Genomic DNA, 26,089 nt, shown 5'->3' on the forward strand with positions numbered 1-26,089 from the left:
TAATCAAAACATAACTTTATTTTGAATATAAATATAATTCTAAAAAATATAGGGAGAAAAACTAGTTGTAAAGTGGTCAAACTTTAGATGATCATAACTTTGCGCTCGGATGTCCGTTTTACGTTTTTTTTTTTTTTTGAACTTGTGTATTTTTTCGAGATCTATGCAGACAAACTGTCGTGGCCGAGCCGATTTTTAAAAAAACACCTTTTATCCCATTCAATTTCAATTTTCTCCCAAATTGGCGTGAGATTTTCAGTTTTATTTACTTATAAGATAATGATACGCAACAGATTTCAACGTAAAAATCCCGGGGTAATGTAGCTGTGAATGTCAATTTCACTTCTGCGGTTTCAATTTTTGAAAATAAAGCTGACTAATTTTCTCGACATATAAGTTGACTAAAATAACCTTACAGTCAAGCACTAAGTTTTTTCAAACAAAACTTACTTCGGGCACCTTTTCAATCCCTAAAATGACAATCCGAACGTATACGTATCCTTCATGTATTGAGCCTACATTATTGTACGCAGAAAAAAATATCAGGTTCTATATAAAATATTGACGTTTCGGAGTCTTGACACACGACTAATCAGTGGTCAAAGTATGAAAAAAAACACTAAGTGTTGCAAAAAATAAAATTGGCCAATTTTTTTTTAGTGCTCGCTATTTTACTGTGCTATACAAACAAAAATAAATACTCTTTAGCGCAGTAAAATATTGCGCTAAAGCAGTTAAAAACCTTTTGTCAACGACTTTATTTTCAATAAATCTAAACCCTAAAAATAAAAACCTTAAGCTAATGACAACAAGTCTTCAAACAAAAATGGACGTCTATGTATATAGAACATTTAAACCTAAAGTTTACAAATAAAACTTACTTCGGACACCTTTTCAACCCCTAAAATGACGATCCTAACGTTTACGTATCTTTAATGTATTGAGCCTATATTATTGTACGCAGAAAAAAATATCAGGTTTTATATAAAATATTGACGTTTCGGAGTCTTGACACTCGACTAATCATTGGTCAAAGTATGGAAAAAAAAACTAAGTGTTGCAAAAATAAAGTTGGCCAATTTTTTTTTGGTACTGTTTCTATAACGCAGTATTTTACTGCGTTGTAGATTTTTTTTTTTTAACAGCTTCTATAACGCAGTAAAATACTGCGCTAAAGCAGTTAACGGCTCCGTCTCCGTAAACTGGTTTAGCACAATAAATTACTGCATTAAAGGTAATTTTGTAACATTTTAGGGTATTTTGGTTCAAAGTGATTTTTTTGGGGGCATTTTGGTTCCGGACTCATATGTGAACTTCGGCCCTTACTTTTATAGAGGAGACCTAGATCTCTATGAGTCCAAGGTCCACGATAGTCTCTCTTTTTTTCTGTTGCCAACCGATGTCCAGTATCCGCGTTGAGACTAGACTAATCTAAATTTACGCCGGGAATTCCACAGTGGGGGGCAAAAAGCTCCCTAAAAACGACTCGGTACCTAAAGAAAGTTGAGCTTGAGACCTCTAGTTTATAGAGACATGAATTAGTGGGCGAGATTATGGTGCAAATATCTTAGATAATGTGGCAAAATTAGCCCATGTTTTGAGTCAACCAAGTATTAGCGGTCAATAACCCGCCCATTTATTTGTGCAATCTATTGTCATTGATAGCAAAATTATAAAAGTTGAGTCTTTTCTTTAAGGGTAAAATAAAAAATGTCTAATTACTCAAATAAAACTTAAATCAACGTTAATACAAAGTACCGTTAGATGTACATCTCATTACTTGGATATGAATGGAGCTGATCTTATGAAATAATTCAGAATCAGTTTGCCACATACTTTTCTCTCAACTCCAACTGCTTAAAAAACACTTTTAACTCCTGTAGGACGTAGCCGAAAAGGACCATGGAGCTTCATAAATTTTGTCATCAGATACGATTATAACCGATGGACTTACTGAATAGGCTTCGAATGTACAGGGCTTGTAGTCCACTTGCTAATATAAGTAGAGCATACTCTCCGACAGTGTAAAATACTACACGCTTACGTGTGCTCTCGTTAGCTGCACAGAAAGAAAACATGCACGTCAACAGTAGTTTTAGCAGATTAATGCCTCAAAGCCTTGACCATGATAATTGCAAACACAAAGCTACAAAAAGACTTTCCTCTATCATAAGAAGAAATGAAAATAGGTAAAGATGCATTTAAAATCGGAAGAAAATGATACTACAAACTCCCAGAAAAAGAAAACTGATGCTCAAAAACTTTAAACAATAGCTTCTTTTCTTGTGTGTTCCAGTCATATAACAGTTGGACAGATTCACCTTTCAGAGCAGAAAATTTCAACCCAAGTTACATATAACACCAAAATATACTAACAGCAGCATACTGAGATTATTCCACAGCAATTATCAGCATCAACAAGCTTTTAGCCTATCCAAATACTATCTTATTGCTTACTATCTAGATCAACATGTACGAGCAACTCATAACATATCTGAGTGATTGTCACAGTCATCAGATGTTAGTGTCTTAAGAAAACTAACAAAGCTCTTGGCATAAACGTCCACACCTGGTCAGTGGTTTGTCGTGACCATTTTCAGAATTAACCATTACTCGGTTCAAACGTAAAAGAAATAGCTGCCTATATCGACAAATCACCAAGCAAATCTACCAACTCAGGCGTTTTAACTAGGGAATGACTGCTGAAAGGTAAACATTTTATACATACGCATATTTAGAATTAGAAAGCGATCAGGTTATCTATCCAGGAAAAGATTGGAGACTCACTATGACGATGACGAGCATCACGTGCTCTCAAGTATTTCTGCTCTGATGTAACCGACTCCAATGCCTCTCTTAGTTCGGCAATTTTGACATTAACGGGGTCCAAATGTTCTGCAAAAACGTCAGTAAAGATTATATCTAAAGAGGAATGGATGAATACAATATTAAAATGCTCAACCGCTAATCCTGGCCATAAAAGAACAATATAGCAAAGAAGACAAACCGTCTTTAGCGAGGTCATGCTCATTGGGAATGTGCCCAATATGTATGTAGAACGAGACTGTTTCTGGAGTTGAATGTGGATTATGAAAACAGAAGTTGAACATCCCACTCCTAGGAGCCTTGAACTCAAATTTATCCCCTGATGTGCCCTTCATTGTGTGGACGACATTTCCTGAAGGCGATGTCACCTGCATTGAGTAAAAATATTCAGTAAAAGGAACACATCTTGTCTTGTAATCTCTTTTTCTGTAAGTAGCAGGAGAGAGCAGAATCAAAAGAAAAAAAATGTACTCTGTGTTCTGTTTATGTAAAATATTTTCATTTCTAGTATATTTCCAACTTTTTAATTGCGCGAGTAAATTGGGGTCATGCATATATGTAAGACATAAACAGTGAGTTCATTACTTCCTTTATTAAGTTCAATTAGTTGTGCTACTTTATTTTTGATCATTGAAACCATATCATATTTATCAGCCATGCCAGGACATGGCAATGAGTTAGAAACTGATTTGTATGTTGAATGCCCATGACTTCTCATGAGCACAACGGACAATCATATTCATTTATTCCATCTTCACCAAGGTACGATGGGAAATTTCACCCACCCTCGGTGTTCACTGACATCAGGCCAAAGGTGGGCGATATTTTTGTAAAGAAGTAAGGATACGAGTTGAGGGTGGTAGAATGTTGTTATTTTTTTGACAAGTAGAATGTTGTTATGCACCATGGGTTGTGAATTGAGGACGGAAAGAATGTTGTTATGCACCACAGGTTGCAAGTGTCATCTATTTACTAAATTTATTAAATTCAACTTCTATAATATTTTATTTCAAGTATACACGTTATGCATGGATTTTTAAAACATAGAAATCCATAGCCAAAATCAAAGTTGTAGGTGTGCATATATGCTTACAAGTGGCGGGTACCATGATCGGCATGGGACATGAAAAACCGACCCACCGCGGTGGGGGAGGTTGGTTTAATAGGATGTTCCAGGTGGATTGAAGTTATCACATCTACCCCACAGCTCAAGCAAGGAGCAAATCTGCTCAAAAGAAAAAACCACTAACAAGTACCAGATTATTCTCAAGATTATTGCCTCTCAATCTGTCAGGATTTTTATTAGTATTTGTTTTCACCATTTCTATCATTGTCGCATTATGGGTTGCAGACGATATATTTGTCTCAGTGCATTGAAGACCTTTCAGATTTATGAGGAAGCTTTTTGTATCCATGATGATATTGTAGAATTGACTGGGAAGGTTAATAGCTGGACATAAGGTTCACATAGAAGAGCTAATGGTTTTTCTTTTGAGACGGAAGAGCTAATGGGTTCCTCTGCAACTTTCATTCCTTATGCCTATAATAGAAATTGAGCTCACCTTCAATTTCTTTTGTTCTTCTCCTAACTAATCTGAGTAAGAGATCTTTGCAGCTAAACGTATGATGAAGAAGAAGAATATGTACATGCAAAAGCTAAGAAAAACTCTTTCCCTCACCATTCAAATCTACACAACCTAAAGGGATTTAAGAAAGCAAATACAAATCTGGAAACAAAGCAAACCCATATGACAAAAAAGATTTCTTTTTACTTATAAAACAAATGTGATCCAATCACAATTGCACTGGAAACTAGTTGCAGGCAGAAGTAAAGGGAAATATGGTCAAAAGAAGGAAATTGCAATACACAATCTTTCTATTGCTCCAGCTATAGTTAACAAAAGAAGAAACTTCTTATAAACATTGAGCTGTAGCTATTAGTGTTAGAGGGAGAACAGGAGGTGGGAATGCAATCGGAGGGTTCTATACCCATCTATATAGGGGGGATATTGTTTGGAGTCCTAGGCTCCAGCTATAGTTAACAAAAGAAGAAACTTCTTATAAACATTGAGCTGTAGCTATTAGTGTTAGAGGGAGAACAGGAGGTGGGAATGCAATCGGAGGGTTCTATACACATCTATATAGGGGGGATATTGTTTGGAGTCCTAGACTGGAGGGTGTATACTTCAGCAATGTATTATGGGGAAGAGCGGGGGAGGGCAGGAGATGAGGAGGGAGTAATTGGAGAGGAATTTTCTGAAGAAGTATTAGGAAGTAGTTAAGAATTGTGTTGGGGATAAGTCCCAAGCTTTTGATGGTTTCTTATGGCATTTGTCAAGAGTGTAGTCCAAAATGATATCAAAGAACCAATTTTTTCATCAAAAATGGCATATCTGAAAAGAGAGCTAATACATCTTTCCGATTATTACTGTGGAAAGTGTCTCTACTGTCAAGAAAGAACTTCAAAGCTAGAAGTCTAGTAATAAGCATCTATATGATTCTTGCAAAGTTGTTTTCTTTCTAGAATGCGTTTATGAAAGACAGGCAAATGCAAGGTTGCACATTAGTTGCAAACAAGTTGGTGGACTCTAGATTTAAAGGTGGGGAAACCTGAGGATGGATGAAAAAGAAGATAGTCAACATCATAGTCAACATCAGTGCTTCAGGTGCATAAATAGGACAATATGGAACATAGAAACCAGATAGCTTGTCAAGTCAACTCTTTTATACATATTAGCTTCACATATATATTTTCTGCAAATTCTTGGATCACTTACAAGATACTACCAATTAGCACAGATGATTACTTAATTTTATTTTTGATAATGCTATCTCAGATTATTCCACCAAGTACCTGCTAGCTCCCCCAACATAGCAACCGAGTAACTCTGTCAACCAAAACTTAGCCAGATGGGAGAAATCACCTAGTGTTTATGTGGATTTGAACCTGAGACCTCATGGTCTTCCCTCCTACCTCATTGGCCACTATGTCAATGTCACACCTTGGCTCATATAATTAGTTAATTTTATTTCTTATGATGCTACCTTGACTATTCCACCGAGTACTTGCTAATCTGCTACCTCCCCAAGACAACTACCAGTAACTCTGTCAACTAACCGAAACTTGCACAGATGGAGAAACCACCTATTGTTTCTGTGGATTTGAACCTGATACCTCATGGTTCTCCACTCACCTCATTGACCACTGTACCACACCCTTAGGTCAGATAATTAGTCAATTTTTTGTGTATAAGATCATATTTAAAGGGGATTTATCCCTTTCACACTATACAAACAAGGATCTAGCAATAATCAAACTAAACCAACTTCACACTTTAAACAACTACGCATAAAGATCAAATATGCATACTTCGGATAAAGGGGCAAAAAGGTCATACAGTGAAATCGGGGCTTTACCAACAATATATCTTGGAATGCCTTTAGGAGCTAAATCTAAGTCAGTAGAAATTTGGAACAATGTCATTGAGAAGTGTGAAAAGAAATTGGCCAGATGGAAGACCCAGTATCTGTCTATGGGTGGCAGATTGACTCTTATCAACTCAGTACTTGATGCACTTCCAACATACATGATGTCCCTGTTCCCCATCCCAACAGGGGTCATCAATAGGTTGGATAGCATCAGGAGGAATTTTTTATGGCATGGGAACAAAGAAAGAAAGGTTACCACTTGGTTAAGTGGAAAGCAATCACTTTTGGCAAGAATCTAGGAGGGTCAGGGATCAAGAATTTCAGAGTAAAGCTCTTAGAATGAAATGGTTGTGGAAGTTCACCAATGAGAATCAACTCCTTTGGGGGATTATTATTAAAGCAAAAGTATGAACAGGAAGACAAATGGATGACTAAGGAGGTCACTACACCATTTGGGGATAGCCTATGGAGATCCATTAGAACACTGTGGAGTGAGTTGAGGGATAATTCCAAGATCAAAGTGTTTGATGGGAGTAAAACTAGCTTTTGGAGGACCATTGGCATGAAGTTGGCAGATTAGATGTGGTCTTCTCAGATATCTTCAATATAGTTCTAAACCAGCAAAGGACTATAGCAGAGATGTGGACACCTCAAGGATGGAACATCATTTTTAGAAGACATATCAATGACTGGGAAGTACAAAGAGTGGTTGAATTCTTTAGTACACTTGAGCAGTTTAGTGGACTACAGACAGGTGAAGATGTATTATGGTGGCAAGGCAGCAGTAAGGGTTTATTCAAAATTAATGCAGCTTACAGGATGATGAATTATTCCAACCAGCAGATAGCCAACTGGCCATGGAAACACATCTGGAAAACAAAAATTCCTCACAAAATTGCCTGTTTTGTGTGGCTACTGGCTAAAGAAGCAGCCTTACACAAGATTATTTGATGAAAAGAGGTTTCATTTTATGTTCCAGATGCTTTTTGTGTGGGGAAACAGCAGAGACAGTTAACCATCTCGTCCTTCACTGTAAGATAACAGCTCATCTATGGAGAATTATTCTTAATCTCAAGGGCATTTCCTGGACCATGCCTGGGAAGGTTACAGATGCTCTTAAAAGATGGGAGGAAACAGGCTTACAGGCAAAGGACAGGACTAGATGGAGAGAGGACAGTAAAAGTTAGACTTTCTTGTAAATACGGTCAGTACTACCTAAGTACTGTTTTTCTACATATGAAATATAGAAAAAGTTACCAGTTTAAAAAAAAAAAGGTCATACAGTGAAATCAACTCCTTTTTACAGGTTAGCATCACGTGTACATTTTTTTAAAATGCTTGGAGCACTTACAGGATAATACCAATTAGCACAGATGATTAGTTAGTTTTTTGTATATATTTACAGGGGATTTATCTCTTCCGCACTATACAAAAATAGAATTTAGCAACAATCAAAATCAACTTCCTGCAAGCAGCAAGCAACAACGGCTTTTCTCATACTTTAAACAAACTAAGCATAAAGATCAAATATTTATACTTCGGAGAAAGGAGAAAAAAAAGGTCATACAATAAAATCGATGCTTCTCAAGTCAAGTCCTTTTTACATATTAGCATCACGTTTATATATATATTGTAAATTCTTATTAGCACAGATTGATAGTAAATTTTTATTTTATCCCTTTCACACTATACAAAAATAGGATCTAGCAACAATCAAACTAAATCAACTTCACACTTTAAACAACTACGCATAAAGATCAAAGACTTATACTTCTGATAAAGGGGAAAAAAGGCCATACAGTGCAAACATACACAAATGATAGTTGGCCTAATCAGCTTCGAGGTGTGCTTTAATGTGAAATTTAGGTCGGAAAAGGGACAACTAATTGGGGTGTGAAACTCGCGGAAAAAAAAAGTGATAGTTCAGGTGTGTTTTTGACCATTAACTCAATTTTTTGCATAAAATCATTGGATCTAGCAACAATCAAACTAGATAAAAATCAGATATTTATATTTCGGAGAAAGGGGCAAGAGGGTAATTACAGTGAAATCAGTGCCAGGATGATCGGAGCTCCAGAAAATCATGATCTACAACTATGAAGTTCCCCGAAATTGGAGCAAAGAAACCAGATAGCTTCTCAAGTCAACTTCTTTTTACTTATTAGCATCACGTTTATATTGTCGTATAAATCCCTTGGAGCACTTACAAGATACTACCAATTAGCACAGATTATTAGTTCTCTCTCTTTTTTTTTTTTTTTTTTTTTTTTTTTGCATAAAATCATATTTATAGGGAGATTTCTCCCTTTCATACTATACAAAAAATAGGATCTAGCAACAATCAAACTAAATCAACTTCACACTTTAGACAAACTAAGCATAAAAATCAAAGATTTATACTGCTGAGAAAGGAAAAAAAAAAGTCATACAATGAAATTGGGTAGGAAAAGAGAACAACTTATAGTTGACCTAATGAGCTATGAGACGTGTTATAATACATAGATGGTGATAGTTCAAATAAGAAAAGGGAACGTCACGAATAAAATGATATTTCAAGTATGTTTTTGACCATTAACTCAATTTTTTTAAATTATTTTTGCATAAATCATACTATCTAAAGAAGGATCTAGCAACAATCAAACTAATAGCCTGTTTGGCCAAGCTTCTGAAACTGCTTATTTTAAAAAGTATTTTTTTAAGTACTTTTTAAAAAAGTACTTTGACTTTGGCCAATTAATTTAAAAAGTTCTTTTGACCAGCGATTAGTATTTGGCCAAGCTTTTAAAAAGTACTTTCTATGTGTATTTTTCTCAAAAGTACTTTTCAAAAAAATATTTTTGAGCAAAAACTATTTTTTTAACTTCTGAAAAAATGTTTCTGCTACTCTCCAAAAACACTTATAATAACTCATTTTTTTTAAAATAAGCAATTACTGAAAAAATAAGTATTTTTTGGAAAAAAATAAGCTTGGCCAAACAGGCTATAAACCAACTTCAGACTTTAAAGTTTAACAAACTACTAAACATAAAAATCAGATATTTATATTTGGGAGAAAGGGGCAAAAAGGTAATTACAGTGAAATCGATGCCAGGATGATCGGAACTCCAAAAAATATCATGATCTACAACAACAAAGTTGCCGGATATAGTATCGCCTTCATACAACACGTATTCTTGAACGCATTCCACGTCATTTACCGTCACCGATAACGCCGTTAACTCACCCACGAAACTGAATAACAAAATCGCTACCAAAACTAACACCTTCATTCTGGTAATGTACAATTTTTGTAATTTTTTGGGCTTAGAATTGTAATTTTGTAACGAAATCGCTACCGAAACTGAAATGGAGACGTGTATATGACGTGCGGAGATGGAGGAGTGTTTGACTTTACATTAGGAGAGGGTTTTTATATGACTAGAAAAAGTCAAAAATGGTCCCTTATGTTTGAGGATAGTTCAACATAGTCCCTCAAGTATATATTTTATAGTTTTGGTCCTTCAAGTTTACCAGAAGCTAACACTATTAGTCTATGTAAAATACTATTTACCAAACTCCGTCGGTTAGATTTGACGGAAATAATGGATTTTTTTTTTTTTGGTAATTATAAACACCAAGAAGTCCCGTCAAATCCTAAGTATGCAACTTTTCAGACTCGACTAGACGCTAAGAAGATATAAAATTAAAAATTAAAAAAGAATAACAGAAATTACACCTCAAAAAGTTATACCGTACTTTGCAGATAAATTAAAAATAGTATAAGGGACATTTTTTGTCATTTTCTCAATGTTTTTATAATGAAAAGTTATGAGCCTATGCACTCCTCGTCATTTACAGTTACCGATGACGCCGATAGGTCACCAATGAAACCGAATAACAGAATCGCTACCAGAGCTAAGACTCTGGAGAACTTTGCTCCTGCTCCTGCTCTGGCTCTGGTTTCCATTTCGGCCGGCGAGTTTTCCGTTAGTTCTCGTCGGAATCGTGGTAACTGGATGGAGACGTGTATATTGACGTGCGGAGATGGAGTTTTGACTTTATACTGTAAGATGTTTTTATATTGAAAAGCTACGACTAAGCTAACACTAATCAGAAAAATAAAGGGAAAATAGCCCTCTATGACTATTTAGGAAAAATAATTACCCGAAATAGCCTATGTTTGTAAAATTACCCGAAATGGCCCAATTTGTACCCCTCGATTCAAAAGCCTGTTGTATATTTGTACCCTTACTACAATTGAAAAAATATTATATTATTGTATACAGTTGATTTTTTTTTTGGATATAAACACCTCTTATACATTATTATATACTTTTACACAGGGTAATTACATTGTCTACTCCAGATGTATAAAATTGTATAATGTTATATATTATGAAAAAGTGGTTATACGGGGTGTAATTTAAAATATGGCTACGTAAATATAATTTTGTATGCTAGGTTGTACATTATTGAATTTCTCCAAAAATAAAAGAGATAGTATTCCCTCCGTCCCAATATATATTTGGAAACTAGTAAAAGATTTTATAGAAGCACAATAATTAACAGCTTAGAATATTCTAAAAGGCATAATAAGAAATTCCGGTCGAAGAAAAACATGATTGGCCTTCGAAATTCCAATTGTGCCACATAAATTGAGACGGAGGGAGTAACTATTTATTTATGATATCAGTTTGAGAATTTAGAAATATTTAATACTTATCAATTGCTCTTATTTTGTGAATTTCAGTTGAAAAAGATGGGAATGACGGAATATTTGCTCACTGCCAAGTGTAGCAGTCAGCAATCTATACTAATTAGACGAAATTTCATGGTTATTTCCTCGAGTGTTGGACTTATTTGCTGCAAAATGATGACTGTTCATCACGCCTGTGAATTTCTGCTTACATATAAAACAGACCTTTTATATATTTTGGGATTTTGCATCTGTCTCCTTGCGTTGTTGGTTTTTGCATAAGCCCTTGAGTTTGTTACTTTCACCATGGTACTAACTGCTTACTATAATTGTGAGTACAATAATTTTTTTTATTTTTTTTGAGACACCATGGAAATAGTAGTCTTGTTTCCCTTTTATCTACTATGGTAAAACATTTCTTTTTTCTAGCTAGCTTTCAAGTCCCATGCAAATTGACGAGTTAATTTCTTAGACGGTCATTCAGTTTGAGTTAAATACGGAGTAAAGTCACTTTTTATTCATTACAAAATCACCAATTTAACCCAAAGCTTAGATCATTTCATCTGGCCGAAAAGGTGACGTTGCACTATACTTTAGAATTTCTCAAATGGTCATCCAACTTACGAATTTTTGCAAAGTCTTCCCGTCTCTTAAATAAACTATGTGCCAATTAATGGAGTAATATTTAGTCAAATGCATCAGATGAAATAGCTATTTGTTAGTCGAATCCTGGACCTGGTTCACGATTGAAAGCAACTATTCTTCTTCCAATTTCGCACATCAAATTGTATATATAGAGAAGAGTTTGTCCTTCATCCAAGAGATAAAGTCACTCGATCCTTCAAGGTATTAGCTTCCATCATGTTAGAATACTGGGGCATGACAAATTATCTAAACAAAGGAAACTTATTTGGTGAGTTATTCCAAAGTGGGATAACTCGCCAAATAATATTTCTCTCCGTTCTTTTCACCAGATAAAATATTCTCTCATTTATTGGATAAAACTTAAGTAAATAAGATTCACTCGATAAATATTTTTTTAGCCAAATAAAAAGATACACTGATTTGAAGAACAAAGGTCTGGGAAGAAACTGGTGTAGAGCTTGCTCAATAATAGTACTTTTTCCTAGTTGTTTTCACATTTTCATTTTGTTTTGAGAATGTTCTTCTATGTAGAGCTAACAAACTTATCATGGACAGCATGGAGATCAAAGTTTTTCTTGCAGCATTACTAATATGGGATTTAAGTACCTCTGCTGTTGGCTTCAACGCGTCTGCTGATAATATGATAAGGATCGGACTAAAGAGGCGACCTTTGGATCTTTACAGCGTAAAGGGTGCAAGAATTTATGTTAAATATCATCATAAGGGTTCAAATAGGAATTTTGATGATCTTAAAGATGAAATTGTATATCTAAAGAACTATATGGACGTCCAGTATTTCGCGGAGATTGGTATCGGTTCACCCCCTCAGCACTTTGCTGTTGTTTTTGATACTGGCAGTTCCAATCTTTGGCTCCCGTCCTCGAAATGCATTTTCTCTGTAAGTCGTTATAAAATCATGCATGGGGTTGTAGTTTTCACAAGAAGTTTTGCTTATGTTGAAGTGTGCGATTATGTCAGCTAAAAACTTAAACTATTACTATTAGATATAGAGAGCATATTTTTATTTACTTAATATGTCTCTAACACACCCTCTCAAGCACGGGACGGTAAGACTTAAACTCGAGACATTTTGCCTGCTTCGATACTATGTTTGAGTTGTGTGACCATCTCAGCTTAAGCGATTAGAAAGAGCGATCACACCTTTATTTACTTAATTATGTTTTTAACGCCTTGTAAGCATTTTTTTTTGTTGCAGACCGCATGTTATCTTCGTTCAAGGTACAGATCGAGAGAATCCACTACATATACAAAAATTGGTAGTTAGCCTATTGAATTCATTAAAACTCCTAATTTATTATTGAATATAATATTATCTTTAGGCTACTACATAGGTTCAGTTAAATCTTTAATGCATTTACTTTGTCTTTCTACCGTAGGGAAACATTGTAAAATTCCTTTTGGCACTAGATCAGTGCACGGATTCTTCAGCCAAGACAACGTTAAAGTTGGGAATTCTGTCATAAATCAGCAGGTGCCGCATCTTGATTCTTTGAATCTGAAGCTGTATGCATCAAAGGTTACAACTTACATGTTGAAACAAAAATATTTCAGGTTTTCACTGAGGTAACACTGGAAGGATTTTTCACGTTCTTGCATGCACGGTATGATGGAGTACTAGGACTAGGATTTCAGGATGTTGCTGCAGGACGAGTAACGCCAGTATGGTAAATATATCTCTCTCTTCGTATATTACTTACTTTTTTGCCAAATTTTCTACTGCTTGTTTATGTTTGGCTAGCTGAAGCCAGTTGCGTCTCTAACTGATAGCTGAATCTTACTAATTTAGCACGATAATGGCAGGTATAATATGTTGCTTCAACGTATCGTTACCCAGCCAATCTTCTCACTCTGGCTACATCGTGATCCTAAATCTAGGGTCGGGGGTGAAATTCTTTTCGGAGGTGTGGATTGGACGCACTTCAGGGGCCGGCATACTTATGTCCCAGTTGCTCAAAATGGTTATTGGGAGGTAGCTAAACTGTGTAGAGTGTTTTATTCATGTTGCTAGTTTTCCTTCTTATTATTTATTTAATCACCAGAACAGAGTTTGTTACGTATTTCAGATTGAAATAGGGGATCTTTTTATTGGAAACAATTCAACAGGTACTATTTTTACACACTTATGTTGAATATGTGACCTGGGTCGGATCCAATGCATGTATCTGTATGAACCCTATACTTTCTATGCGGAGCATGAATTTATTTGTAAAACATTACTAAATTTGTAATAAGTACGTACTCGATATGAACTCATAACTTAGAAATAATGCATTCGGTTCTAAGAACCTTAAAGATTGAACCAATAAAATTAAAATCCCGGATCCGCCTCCGCGTGTGACCATCTCAGCTAAAAGCTTAAGCAACTTTTGTTATTTCCCGTCACAGGTCTTTGCAGAAGTGGCTGTCCAGCGATTGTGGATACTGGAACGTCTTTTCTTGCTGGTCCGACTGTATGTGTTTCGAAAATCGCTCATTTTTGTTCTTATCCGCTATGTTTTTCTTTTTCTCATCCGTCTACCTAGTTACTCGATTTCAGACTATTTTGACTCAAATAAATCATGCTATTGGGGCAGAAGGATTTGTTAGTATGGAATGTAAAACTGTTTTCTCGAATTATGGGAATTTGATTTGGGAAAAGTTAGTATCAGGGGTAAGCTCTTGTCTGCTTTCTCATTGTTTTTGCTCTTTCCTCGATTCTAAATGAACTTTCCGTGGCCTATGTTGCTTGGATCCTTCAAAAATGCTACCAGGTGTGTGTCGGATCTCATTTTTGGAGGAGCCAAGCAACATAATTCTTGGCTCAACCACCCTAAAGTTTGTATGCATATATTTTACGCATCTAATGCTTTACTCTTTGTCCCTGCAGTTACAACCTGAAAGAATTTGCAACAGAATTGGTATATGTAAACATAACGGCTCATTTGATGTGAGGTTATAATTTCGAATCCCTCTCCTAATTCCCCTCAAGTAATGTCGGACTAAAGCGTTGAACCAAGTCTTTTATTGTAAACGTACGCAGCCACGACCAGCAAATGGTAGCTAGAGGTTCAAAATTGGAGAAGCTACCAAATGATGAGAGCGCTTTATGTTCTTTCTGTGAGATGACAGTTTTCTGGATGCAAGTAGAGCTTAGAAAAGAGAGAACAAAGGAAAAAGCATTTGAATATGTTAATCAGGTAAAGCCTTAATTTGCCAACAAAAAGGGAAGAAAACATTTGAATATGTTGCTCGGATCTTTCAAAAATGGTGTTGCACTCGTGTCGGGTCCTAAAAAAATGAATACAACTTTTAGAGGATCCAACACACATCTGGAAGCATTTTTGAAGGGTCCAAGCAACATAATTCCATCTAAGTATTTTCTTTAACTCTTTTGAGAAGTGAATTTGCCTTACCACCCTCGTTACACAATCAAATAATGTCACATACAATGAGATGCAGAGAGTAAGAGATATATATACTTGCATCTAATGCCTCTTATTTTGTGTTGAAGCTGTGTGAGAAGCTTCCGGATCCTCGAGGAAAAACGTTTATCAACTGTGACGTGTTTTCGCTGCCACATATCACAATTACTATTGGGAATAAATCTTTTTCCCTTTCTCCAGATCAAGTAAGTTGTTATCTGATTCTCTTCTTCTTGTATTAAGATTTTTTGCAACATACAACAAACTGAGCTGCAGCTGGTGTCACGCAGAATACTTTTGTAGGTTTCTACAAGTTCTGTTATAAGTCCTCTATTACAATGTGCATACTAGAAGCACCTTTATTCTTACACAAAAAAGCTCGACTAACTAAACAAACTTTCTGTAGGATGCACAGATGGTTTTTCCGTCGAGCTTAACATGCCATTATATGTTGCATTCTAGAAGCACCTTTAATCTTAGGCTTCTGTTCTCTATCTTTCACGGGCTAACATTCTGTGCGGATTTTGGTAATAGTATGTTATCAGAGTCGAAGACAACTACGGTGCTCACTGTCTTAGTGGATTTACAGCTTTGGATGTGCATCCACGACGTCCCCTCTGGTAATAATAAAAAATGTTTGGAGTGACTTAATCTGCATATTTATCACCTTGTCATATCACTTGCACGCGATATCGCGAGAATGATTTGTGAATTCTTGAGTGCAGGGTTCTTGGAGATGTATTTTTGAGAGCATACCACACTGTTTTTGACTTTGGTAATCTACAAGTTGGATTTGCTGAAAGTGCTTAGAGCATATTTCAGAACTGATGAACCAAAATATCATAAAATTGTTTGGTTTTGGAAGTTTGGCAATTTGGGAGCGTAATAAAGCATTTGTTACAGAGAATGATGCACAAACAGGTTGTGTATAAAATTACATTAGTTATGTATGTGTTTCTGCTCTTATTTAGTGTGTGATGCAATTTGTAATAAAAGACTGTTTTATAGAAAATGAGTAGAAGAATTGTGGTACTATACTCCGTGTGTATTATGGATATAATTCCAAAATTGCACTACTATGTATGTGTTTCTAAGTTGTGTGTGTAATTATGATATTGAAACATGTATTTATATAGTCGGTTTGATTGTCCCCCAGATTATTTTAATAAAAATTAAAACTAAATCAAATTTTATTGATTTTTAAAATTAAAAATGAAAGCCAAATCAGCCAACTTTTTCTCGATTGGATTAGATTTTTCAGTTTGTTTGTGAATATCTTCTCCTTAACCAAGGGGTCGTTTGGTTGACATATTAGTTATGCACATATTACGATGTATCAATTGTTTATGTCAGGATTAATAATGAAGAGATTGTTATACTTGAGGCATGTACTTTAAAAGGGTATTTGTGGCTTTAGCTTACTTCCTGCATAGCTAATAAACGCATTCTTATTTCACATTTTATCTTATAAAAATTAATATATAAAGTCCACGTAATTTAATATGAATATTATTTGATACCGACAAGCAAACAATACATTTTAGATTTAGGATGATTTTCTTTTTATTGGACCAACCAAACACTGTATTATATTATGCAGTATTTTACGTTGTTAGATAGTATCAAACCTGGTGAAATCCCACAAAATGATATTTGAAAAGGGTAGCATATACACAGACCTTATCCTTACCTTGAGACGTGAAGAGGTTGTTTCCAGTATACCCTCGGTACAAGGACAAGCAATATAAAAGCAAAAATAACGGTAGCGAATAAACCATACTATAAAAAAACATGGTAGTACAATTTGAAAAAAGGAACTGTAACTATTACAAGTTTAACACAATAATCGACGTAGAAATAATAGATAGTAGTAGAAATCAAATCACATATTTTATGTTGTTCCAATAGATAAACCAAACGACCCCTAACTACTCCCTCCATTCACTTTTACTCGGTAACTATATTAAAAATAAATTTTCAATTTTACTTGTCTACTTTATCCTATCAAAGAAAGACAAACTTTTTTTATTTTTTATTTTTACCCTTAACATTAATTACCTATTTTTAAATTATTATTCAAATTTAATGACACTATACACTGATTAATATAGATATTATAGTAAAATACATATTTTATTTATTAATTTTTAAAGAACGTATAAAATTAAAAGTAGATAAGTAAAAATATAATATTACAAAAGAGCGCCATTCTAACATTTCTAGATTAATCTCCCGCGCAATTCCCAAAACATGTAGGCCCACCGCCACGCATATCCACCAATCAGAACACAGCATTTCCTCCTATATATATTTCCGTACTCTCCTTCTCAATTCTTCTACACAAATCAATAGCTAGGTTTAGGGTTTTCTTTTTCATCGGAAACTAATAAAATGAGTTCCGGTGGAGGATCCGGCAAGGGCGGCGGCGGCGGCGGTAGAGGGAAACCTAAGGCAGCAAAATCAGTGTCTAGGTCTTCAAAAGCGGGTCTACAATTTCCTGTTGGTAGGATTGCACGTTTTCTTAAAAATGGGAAATATGCTGAACGTGTTGGTGCTGGTGCTCCTGTTTATTTATCTGCTGTACTCGAATACCTAGCAGCTGAGGTAATTTTATACTTGATCTGGTCTATTGAATTTAAAATTAGTTGATTTGTGTGATTTTAGTCGATTGAGTTCAAATTTGCTCAAATTTATTTGATTCTAATGGATTGAGTTCAAATTTATTCCAGTTTATGTGATTTTATGCTTGATCTGGTTTATTGAATTTAAAATTAGTTGATTTGTGTGATTTTAGTCGATTGAGTTCAAATTTGCTCAAATTTATTTGATTCTAATGGATTGAGTTCAAATTTATTTCAGTTTATGTGATTTTATGCTTGAGTTGGTTGATTTAGTTCAAATTTACTACAATTTATGCGGTTTTTAGTTGATTTTGGTCAATTGAGTTCAAATTTAACTCAAATTTATGTGATTTTTAGTTGATTTGGTCAATTGAGTTCAAATTTAACTCGAATTGATGTGATTTTTACTTGATTTGGTCAATTGAGCTCAAATTTAGTATATGTGTGTGAGTTTTTACTTGTTTTGGTATATTGAGTTTGAATTTACTCCAATTTATGTGATTTTATGCTTGATTTGTTCGATTGAATTCAAATTTACTTCAATTTATGTGATTTAACTTGATTTGGTTGATTGAATTCAAATTTACTCCAATTTACCTCGCTATTGAGGTAATTATTGTTATTTTTACTTGATTTGGTCGATAATTCAAATTTACTCCAATTTACCTCGCTAGTGAGGTAATTATTGTGATTTTTTACTTAATTTAGAGCCTGTTTGGATCGGCTTATGCTTATAAGCTAAAAAAATAAGTTGGGGTAATCTAACTTTTTTTTTTTTTGGCTTATAAACTGTTTTCAGCTTATAAGCTGCTTTAGATAAGCTAAGTTAAATGGACCCAATTATTTTTTTAGGCTTATTTTAAGCACAAAATGACTTTAAGCTGGCCAGCCAAACACTCAAAAAAGCTGAAAACAGCTTATAAGCCAATCCAAACGGGCTCTTAGTCTATTTATTTAACTCGATATATATATATATAATATCGGTACTTTATTCCTCATACATTTCTGCTCCACTATTCTACACAAATTGAGAGGTTAGGCTTAGATTTTCTGTTTCATTGGAAAGAAATGAGTTCCGGTGGAGGATAAGGCAAAGGATAAGGCAAGGGCGATGGCATGCCGGTAGAGGGAAGCCTAAGGCATCATAATCAGTGTCTAGGTCTTTAAAATTGTAATCAAAGTGTCTCAAAAGATGTTGAGATGTGACATTTTTTTTCACTTGTTTTTGGTCGATTGAATTCAAATTTGCTCCAATTTATGTGATATGGTTTGGATCTGGAATAGTTTTGATATTTGTGGTTTTAAACATGTTATAACATAACAGTTGTGATTATAAGACTTGGGACTCGCGGTTTTAGATCTGCTGAATGTGTTGGTGCTGTACTTGATTTGTTCTATTGAATTCAAATTTATTCCAATTTCGTGCGATTGTTTTGGTTAATTGAGTTCACATTAAACTTGAATTTATGTGATTTGTTTTACTTGATTTTGGTAGATTGAATTCAAATTTACTTTTATGTGACTTTTTCTTACTTGATTTGGTCAATTGAATTCAAATTTACTTGATTTGGCCAATTGAATTCAAATTCACTATAATATGCTTGAGTTGGTCGATTGAGTTCAAATTTACTGCAGTTTATGTGATTTTATGCTTGAGTTGGTCGATCAAATTCGAACTTGCTCCAACTTATGTGATTTTTTAAGTTGATTTTGGTGGATTGAGTTCAAATTTGCTCCAGTTTTGTGTGATTTTTACTTGATTTGGTCAATTGAATTCAAATGTAGTCCAATTTATGTGACCTTTTACTTGATTTTGGTCGATTGAGTTCAAAGTTACTCTGATTTATGTGGTTTTTTTTACATGACTTGGTCGATTGAATTCAAATTTACTTCAATATATGTGATTTCTGCTTGACTTGGTCGATTGAATTCAGATTTACTCCAAATTACGTGACATAAACTGGAGCGGTTGCACTGATTAATTTGGTTTCATTTGACTTCTGAATTCATCTATTAGACAGTTTTCTGTTTTGTTATTTAAAATGGTATTTGTGTGATCGATTCAAGTTTATAGTTGGGTAAGATATTTTGATAATGGATTGTGACAAAAATTTGATGAGCCTATAAAGATGTTTACTTGATTTGGCCGATTGTATTTAAACTTAAATGATTTGGTTTCATCTGACTTGTGAATTCATCTATTTGTCAGTTTAGAGCTTTGATATTTATTTATGCTATGGAGATTTTGTTTGCTCTTAATCTGTTGTGATTGTGGGTGTATAAACTTTGTTAACGAGTTACTGCTAGGATTCTATGATTAATTTATGTTATTGATCAGATAAAGATATTTCGTAATGGATTGTGTCAAACATTTGATGAATAACCGAAGACTGATGCTGGAGTTGGATATTTTGATGTGATAAAATTGTACTATCTCAAGAGTCTAAATTATTATAGTTGTTTGATGTAGGTGCTGGAGTTGGCTGGGAATGCAGCAAGGGATAACAAGAAAAATCGTATAGTGCCGAGGCATATTCAGTTGGCTGTGAGGAATGATGAGGAGCTGAGCAAGCTTTTAGGTCATGTTACTATTGCTAATGGAGGTGTCCTGCCCAATATTCACCAGAATCTATTGCCTAAAAAGGCTGGATCAGGCAAGGGAGATATCGGCTCTGCATCTCAAGAGTTTTAGAATCAATCAACTTCTAGTTTTGAAAACGATTTGGAGTAAACCACTTCATAGCTGTCTGTAGAAATGGCTTTTGTTTTGATAATTTTGAATTCAATGGCGCTGGGTGCTGTCATGATATACAACTCGGAAAGTTTTTGTGATGTGAATGAATTAGATCAATTTGGATGTCAATTTGCAATCCGATATACAACTCAGAATTTTTTGTGAATGGAATTGGATCAATTGGTCTGAAGTTGATTTGTAGTTCTATCTTGAGACTCGCATTTGAATTCAAGCTTCTTTCAGCTACTTTCTGTGCCTTATCTTTTTGGATAATCGAAAGAAATTCTGGTCATGATCGATATTAGTCGATGTGGACTATGGACTGCAGTTTGCTGTGACAATTTAAATTTGAACTATATTCTCCTTTTGTTAGGTATGACATGTTTCACAGCAATGCCTTGGCATTTCATATATAATGTGATACAATAAACTGCCTTTTTTCTTGAACAATTCGTGTTGGGCTAAACATTGTAAAATCTGCTGTCTTAAAAGTATGAAATATTTAGACTGATAGACATGTATATGAGCAGTGATATCAGATGTTGTTTCAATGTAGTTGCGTTCAAGCAGAGTGGCTTTAACATCAAGCATACTGCATTTCACCCATGACCGTGCTATGTGAAACATCTGAATTCCAAGCATACTGACCAGGAAATACAGGTTAGCCCCTGTGTTCTTTATGACCTAAGTTCCGAGCTGGTCATTTTAACATTTTGACAAATAGTTATACTCTTTACCGTGTTAACAAAATTACATTGCATCATAATCGATAAACTACGTAAAAATGGAGATGTTTACAATATTCACACTTGGAGAAGGGCAATCTCTTTAATATAGTGATAGCCAACACAACTACTCCTAACACGACTGGCGTATACTAACTAAAGCATCCAACAAAGCGAATAGGGCCTAACATGAATGTTGACATGTATTTCCTGGTCAGTGATAGCCATTGTATCTACTACAATAAGCTTGTTGCTTTTCCATGTCAGGACAATTGCACATGAAAAACCATTAGCACTTATGTTGTACGGGTTAGTGTAAAATGATTTGTCATTTTGGTTTCAGCTAGGCATATTATAGAGAGTCCGGAACCAAAATGCCCCCAAAAAAATCACTTTCAACCAAAATACCTCAATAAAAAAAAAAGTTACAAAACTACCTTTAGCGCAGTAATTTACTGCGCTAAAGCAGTTCACGGAGACGGAGCCGTTAACTGCTTTAGCGCAGTATTTTACTGCGTTATAGAAGCTTTCAAAAAAAAAAAATCTATAACGCAGTAAAATACTGCGTTATAGAAACAGTACCAAAAAAAAAAAAATTGGCCAATTTTATTTTTTGAAACACTTAGTGTTTTTTTCTTCTGTACTTTGACCAATGATTAGTCGTGTGTCAAGACTCCGAAACATCAATATTTATATAAAACATGATATTTTTTTCTGCGTACAATAATGTAGGCTCAATACATCAAGGATACGTAAACGTTTGGATCGGCATTTTAGGGGTTGAAAAGGTACTCCAAGTAAGTTTTGTTTGTAAGCTTTAGGTTTAAGTGTTTTATATACATAGACGTCCATTTTTGTTTGAAGACTTGTTGTCATTAGCTTAAGGTTTTTTATTTTTAGGGTTTAGATTTATTGAAAATAAAGCCGTTTCCAAAAGGTTTTTAACTGCTTTAGCGCAGTATTTTACTGCGCTAAAGAATATATATATTTTTTGTTTGTTTATCGCAGTAAAATAGCGAGCACTAAAAAAAACAAATGGCAATTTTTTTTTTTTTGCAACACTTAGTGTGTTTTTTCATACTTTGACCAACGATTAGTCGTGTGTCAAGACTCCGAAACGTCAATATTTTATATAGAACCTGATATTTTTTTTTTGCGTACAATAATGTAGGTTCAATACATCAAGGATACGTATATGTTCGGATCGTCATTTTAGGGGTTGAAAAGGTGCCCGAAGTACGTTTTGTTTGAAAAAACTTAGTGTTTGACTGTAAGGTTATTTTAGTCAACTTTATATGTCGAGAAAATTAGTCAGCTTTATTTTTAAAAATTGAAATCGCAGAAGTGAAATTGACATTCACAGCTACATTACCCCGAGATTTTTACGTTGAAATCTATTGCGTATCATCATCTTATGAGTAAATAAAACTGAAAACTTCACGCCAATTTGGGAGAAAATTGAAATTGAATGGGACAAAAGGTGTTTTTTTAAAAATCGGCTCGGCCAAACCGCCTTGCGGCAGTTCGTCCGCATAGATCTCAGAAAAATACGCAAGTTTAGAAAAAAACCCGCTTAAAACGGACGTCCGAGCGCAAAGTTATGACCATCTAAAGTTTGACCACTTTATAACTAGTTTTTCTCCCTATATTATTTAGAATTATATTTATATTCAAAATAAAGTTATGTCTTGATTAAAAAATAACACGCTTAAATCAAAATCTTAAAAAATAAAACACTTAAACCTTAAACAAAACTTACTTCGGGTACCTTTTCAACCCCTAAAACGACGATCCGAACGTTTACGTATCCTTGATGTATTGAGCCTACATTATAGTATGCAGAAAAAAATATCAGATTCTATATAAAATATTGACATTTCGGAGTCTTGACACACGACTAATAGTTGGTCAAATTATGGAAAAAACACCAAGTGTTGGTTGCAAAGAAAAGATTTATTAAAATAAGCTGTTGAGATTTTTTTATGGAAAAAAACACGTGTTCCTTAAGTGATTATTTTTCAATGCGTAACTTTCTTTCGAATATGTTGCAAAAAAAAATCGCGTAAATCAGACGTCCGAGCGCAAAAAATCGCGTATATTCGAAATAAAGTTACGCTTTAAAAAATAACACAATTAAATCTAAACCCTAAAAATAAAAAACTTTAAGCTAATGATAATAAGTCTTCAAACAAAAATGGACGTCTATGTATATATAACACTTAAACCTAAAGTTTACAAACAAAACTTACTTCGGGCACCTTTTCAACCCCTAAAATGAAGATCCGAACGTTTACGTATCCTTGATGTATTGAACCTATATTATTGTACGCAGAAAAAAATATCAAGTTCTATATAAAATATTGACGTTTCAGAGTCTTGACACACGACTAATCATTGGTCAAAATATGAAAAAACACTAAGTGTTTCAAAAAATAAAGTTGGCCAATTTTTTTTTTTTGTTACTGTTTAGATAATGCAGTATTTTACTGCGTTATATATATATTTTTTAACAACTTCTATAACGCAGTAAAATACTGCGCTAAAGCAGTTAACGGCTCCGTCTTCGTGAACTGCTTTAGCGCAGTAAATTGTTGCGCTAAAGGTAGTTTTGTAATATTTTTTTTTTGATTGGGATATTTTGATTCAAAGTGATTTTTTTTAGAGCATTTTGGTCCCGGACTCTATTATAGATGCCTTGTTTCATTCAACTAGTGAACTGAAGTATCTCCTGGACATTGGGTTATATTACATTCGTGGTAGTTCCAAAGAAGGAACTTCATTGGGGTTTTAAATTAAATCCTTCGGCTTCCTCCAGTAATCAATGACATTTCCAGAGGGAGCTTAAGGTTTCAATCTAACACCCCAATGAAGATAATAGAACTACTGCGGCCGTAATAACAACCTAAAGTTTGGAAGAACATGAATTGGTTGAATAGGTCAATCCCATCCCCATAATCTGCCTTAACTGAAACTAGAATGACAAATCATTTTCAACGATCGGACTTATTAACTTCACTGACATGTTCGACACAAGTACTGATGCTTTTTCATGAGTTGCACTGATATGTAAAAACAATCAACTTGTTGTAGATCAGGTGGTTATCACTGACCAAACACATGTCAACGTTCAGGTTAGCCCCTCTTCGCCTCCTATTCTTATGGACTGAGTTCCGAGCATTTCAAGAAATAAAAACTACACCAAACAAATATTTTTACATACATTTCCCACTCTAATATGTTAACATCAACACTTGTAGTATATATATAATCAATAGATTACATCAAAGGTAGACGGTTAAAAAATTCACACTTAGATAAGGGCACCCCCTTTAACATACTCAGTAAAAGCCAAAGCAACTAATCCCAGCATAGCAAATCTTCCGTTCCACATCTCAGCATCAGCTGTCATTATCCCATTAGACTTTTTCTCAGCACTAACACCTTGAAATAGAGGAATAATAGAAGCCAATGTGAGCAATGCACTTGTCCCCAAGAACCAAGAGAAACCGCCGCTCGATAGCTGAGCGAATATGTCGCAGCCAGTGGCGAGTTCAGCGCCAATGGCGGCGACAAATCCGATCATTGCCAGCCTGCCGTTGATACGCTCTGGTGCTGGTCCACTGAAGGCGAACACGTCCCTGAAATTGGTGCTGGGCTGTTTGTTTATAAAGGAACAATGTTCGAATTAGAGATCTCTTATTAAGGATGGAGGAATTTTATGCCACAACTTTAGATGGTAAATGATAGAAATGTTAATTACATAAAATTTCCATCACAATAAAAAGAATTTAAGTCACTACGCTAACACTGCCAAGATTTTTGCACTATAGTTGTCTCTACCAAAATAACAGCCGACAAATGAATATTTATATATACAAAAGTTAATATACAATAAATATACATACATATATTTTATACAAAATAGTAGATATATTAATATTTGGCTATCATAAGTAATTTACCACCAATTATCTCAAAAGTGATTTGTAAAACGTTAGTTAGTTCCAAAACCACTGCCAACAGAAAAATGATACTTTTATATTTTTAAAAATAATTTATCTTTTACCTTTTCATTTTACTTCTATATAATTTATAATCAGAACGAGTATAATTTTGGCAAATATGTCAGAATTTAAGATATTGTTTTTGAAAAAGTTAGAAGATCTCGACCTTAGCAACAGGAGGAGGTGTTGGTTTCGGTGTTGGAACAGTATCACCCAAGGTGCTTGGAGTTTGGTCCTTCTCACCATTCTGCAAATTATTAAAAAAAAAAGAGTCAATATTTCGTTAATTTCAAAGTAGCTAGTTATATAAAGACCCAAAAAGTACTGGCTATGTAAAAGTTATCCACATGATCAGATAAATATTTCTAGTAAATCTCTTGCTTAGCATTACTGAGTTTACATTATGTACAATTACACATAGTTATACACTATTATATCGATTTTTTATTTATTTATACCATCTGGTCACAAGTCACCTAAGTTATTTTTCAAAAGATTAACTATGAATATCTTTTGGATAATCTAATCATACTGAATTTTTTCTATACTGACAGTGTTTATAATTTAATTTCGACAGTAATAAGTAATCTGATAAAAATGATAAGTAATCTGCTATAACAACATGAAAATATTTATACGGTCGTTGTATATAACGTAGGCTAGCTTACCTCGGACATACACTTAACACGGAGACCAGAATTCCTCTGATGTTGTGAAAAATAACAGCAAGGAACCAACTGATTCTTTTTAGAGAAATTTGAAACTGGAGTTCCCAATATCATGGACTGCATGCCCCCACAAGTTGCCATTTATCTGTTAACTAATTTAACACTCAAAAAAACTACAATATAGTTTTCTCCTTCTCTTAACAAAAAACAGACCCGATAAGATTTGATGAGAATAAGAAAGGTGGATTATGAAGTCAGTTGAATTGAATAATGTTATTGAGGAGTTAGGTGGTGCATTTATAGGTCCATAGCCTATCGGCATGGAAAAAAAGGGATGGAT

The 26,089-nt window shown here is 34.4% G+C and overlaps 4 protein-coding genes across 4 annotated transcripts; 2 read left to right on the forward strand and 2 right to left on the reverse strand.

Annotated features, from left to right (window-relative positions):
- Positions 1 to 1,686: 1,686 nt before the first annotated feature.
- LOC132620275 (transmembrane emp24 domain-containing protein p24beta3-like) lies at positions 1,687 to 10,201 on the reverse strand. Its single transcript, XM_060334948.1, has 5 exons — positions 10,117 to 10,201; positions 9,330 to 9,643; positions 3,008 to 3,194; positions 2,788 to 2,895; positions 1,687 to 2,059 (listed from the first exon to the last, which is right to left on the reverse strand). The coding sequence occupies exons 1-5, from the start codon at positions 10,199 to 10,201 to the stop codon at positions 1,926 to 1,928; spliced, it is 828 nt and encodes a 275-aa protein (XP_060190931.1). The 3' UTR covers positions 1,687 to 1,925.
- Positions 10,202 to 12,131: 1,930 nt separating this feature from the next.
- Positions 12,132 to 15,966, forward strand: LOC132618648 (cyprosin-like). Its single transcript, XM_060333670.1, has 13 exons — positions 12,132 to 12,473; positions 12,792 to 12,852; positions 12,973 to 13,067; positions 13,148 to 13,260; positions 13,397 to 13,565; positions 13,660 to 13,699; positions 13,982 to 14,046; positions 14,133 to 14,246; positions 14,463 to 14,527; positions 14,616 to 14,772; positions 15,087 to 15,203; positions 15,532 to 15,617; positions 15,723 to 15,966. Exons 1-13 carry the CDS (start codon positions 12,132 to 12,134, stop codon positions 15,805 to 15,807), a joined length of 1,509 nt encoding a protein of 502 aa, XP_060189653.1. The 3' UTR covers positions 15,808 to 15,966.
- A 1,360-nt stretch (positions 15,967 to 17,326) lies between these two features.
- On the forward strand, positions 17,327 to 20,598 carry LOC132617709 (histone H2AX-like). Its single transcript, XM_060332783.1, has 2 exons — positions 17,327 to 17,601; positions 20,089 to 20,598. The coding sequence occupies exons 1-2, from the start codon at positions 17,389 to 17,391 to the stop codon at positions 20,308 to 20,310; spliced, it is 435 nt and encodes a 144-aa protein (XP_060188766.1). The 5' UTR covers positions 17,327 to 17,388; the 3' UTR covers positions 20,311 to 20,598.
- Positions 20,599 to 24,315: 3,717 nt separating this feature from the next.
- LOC132617767 (early light-induced protein 1, chloroplastic-like) lies at positions 24,316 to 26,025 on the reverse strand. The gene is made up of 3 exons (XM_060332842.1): positions 25,750 to 26,025; positions 25,248 to 25,328; positions 24,316 to 24,732 (listed from the first exon to the last, which is right to left on the reverse strand). Exons 1-3 carry the CDS (start codon positions 25,888 to 25,890, stop codon positions 24,388 to 24,390), a joined length of 567 nt encoding a protein of 188 aa, XP_060188825.1. The 5' UTR covers positions 25,891 to 26,025; the 3' UTR covers positions 24,316 to 24,387.
- Positions 26,026 to 26,089: the final 64 nt, after the last annotated feature.

This window comes from Lycium barbarum, chromosome 11 (assembly GCF_019175385.1).
Source record: "Lycium barbarum isolate Lr01 chromosome 11, ASM1917538v2, whole genome shotgun sequence".
NCBI lineage: Eukaryota > Viridiplantae > Streptophyta > Magnoliopsida > Solanales > Solanaceae > Lycium > Lycium barbarum.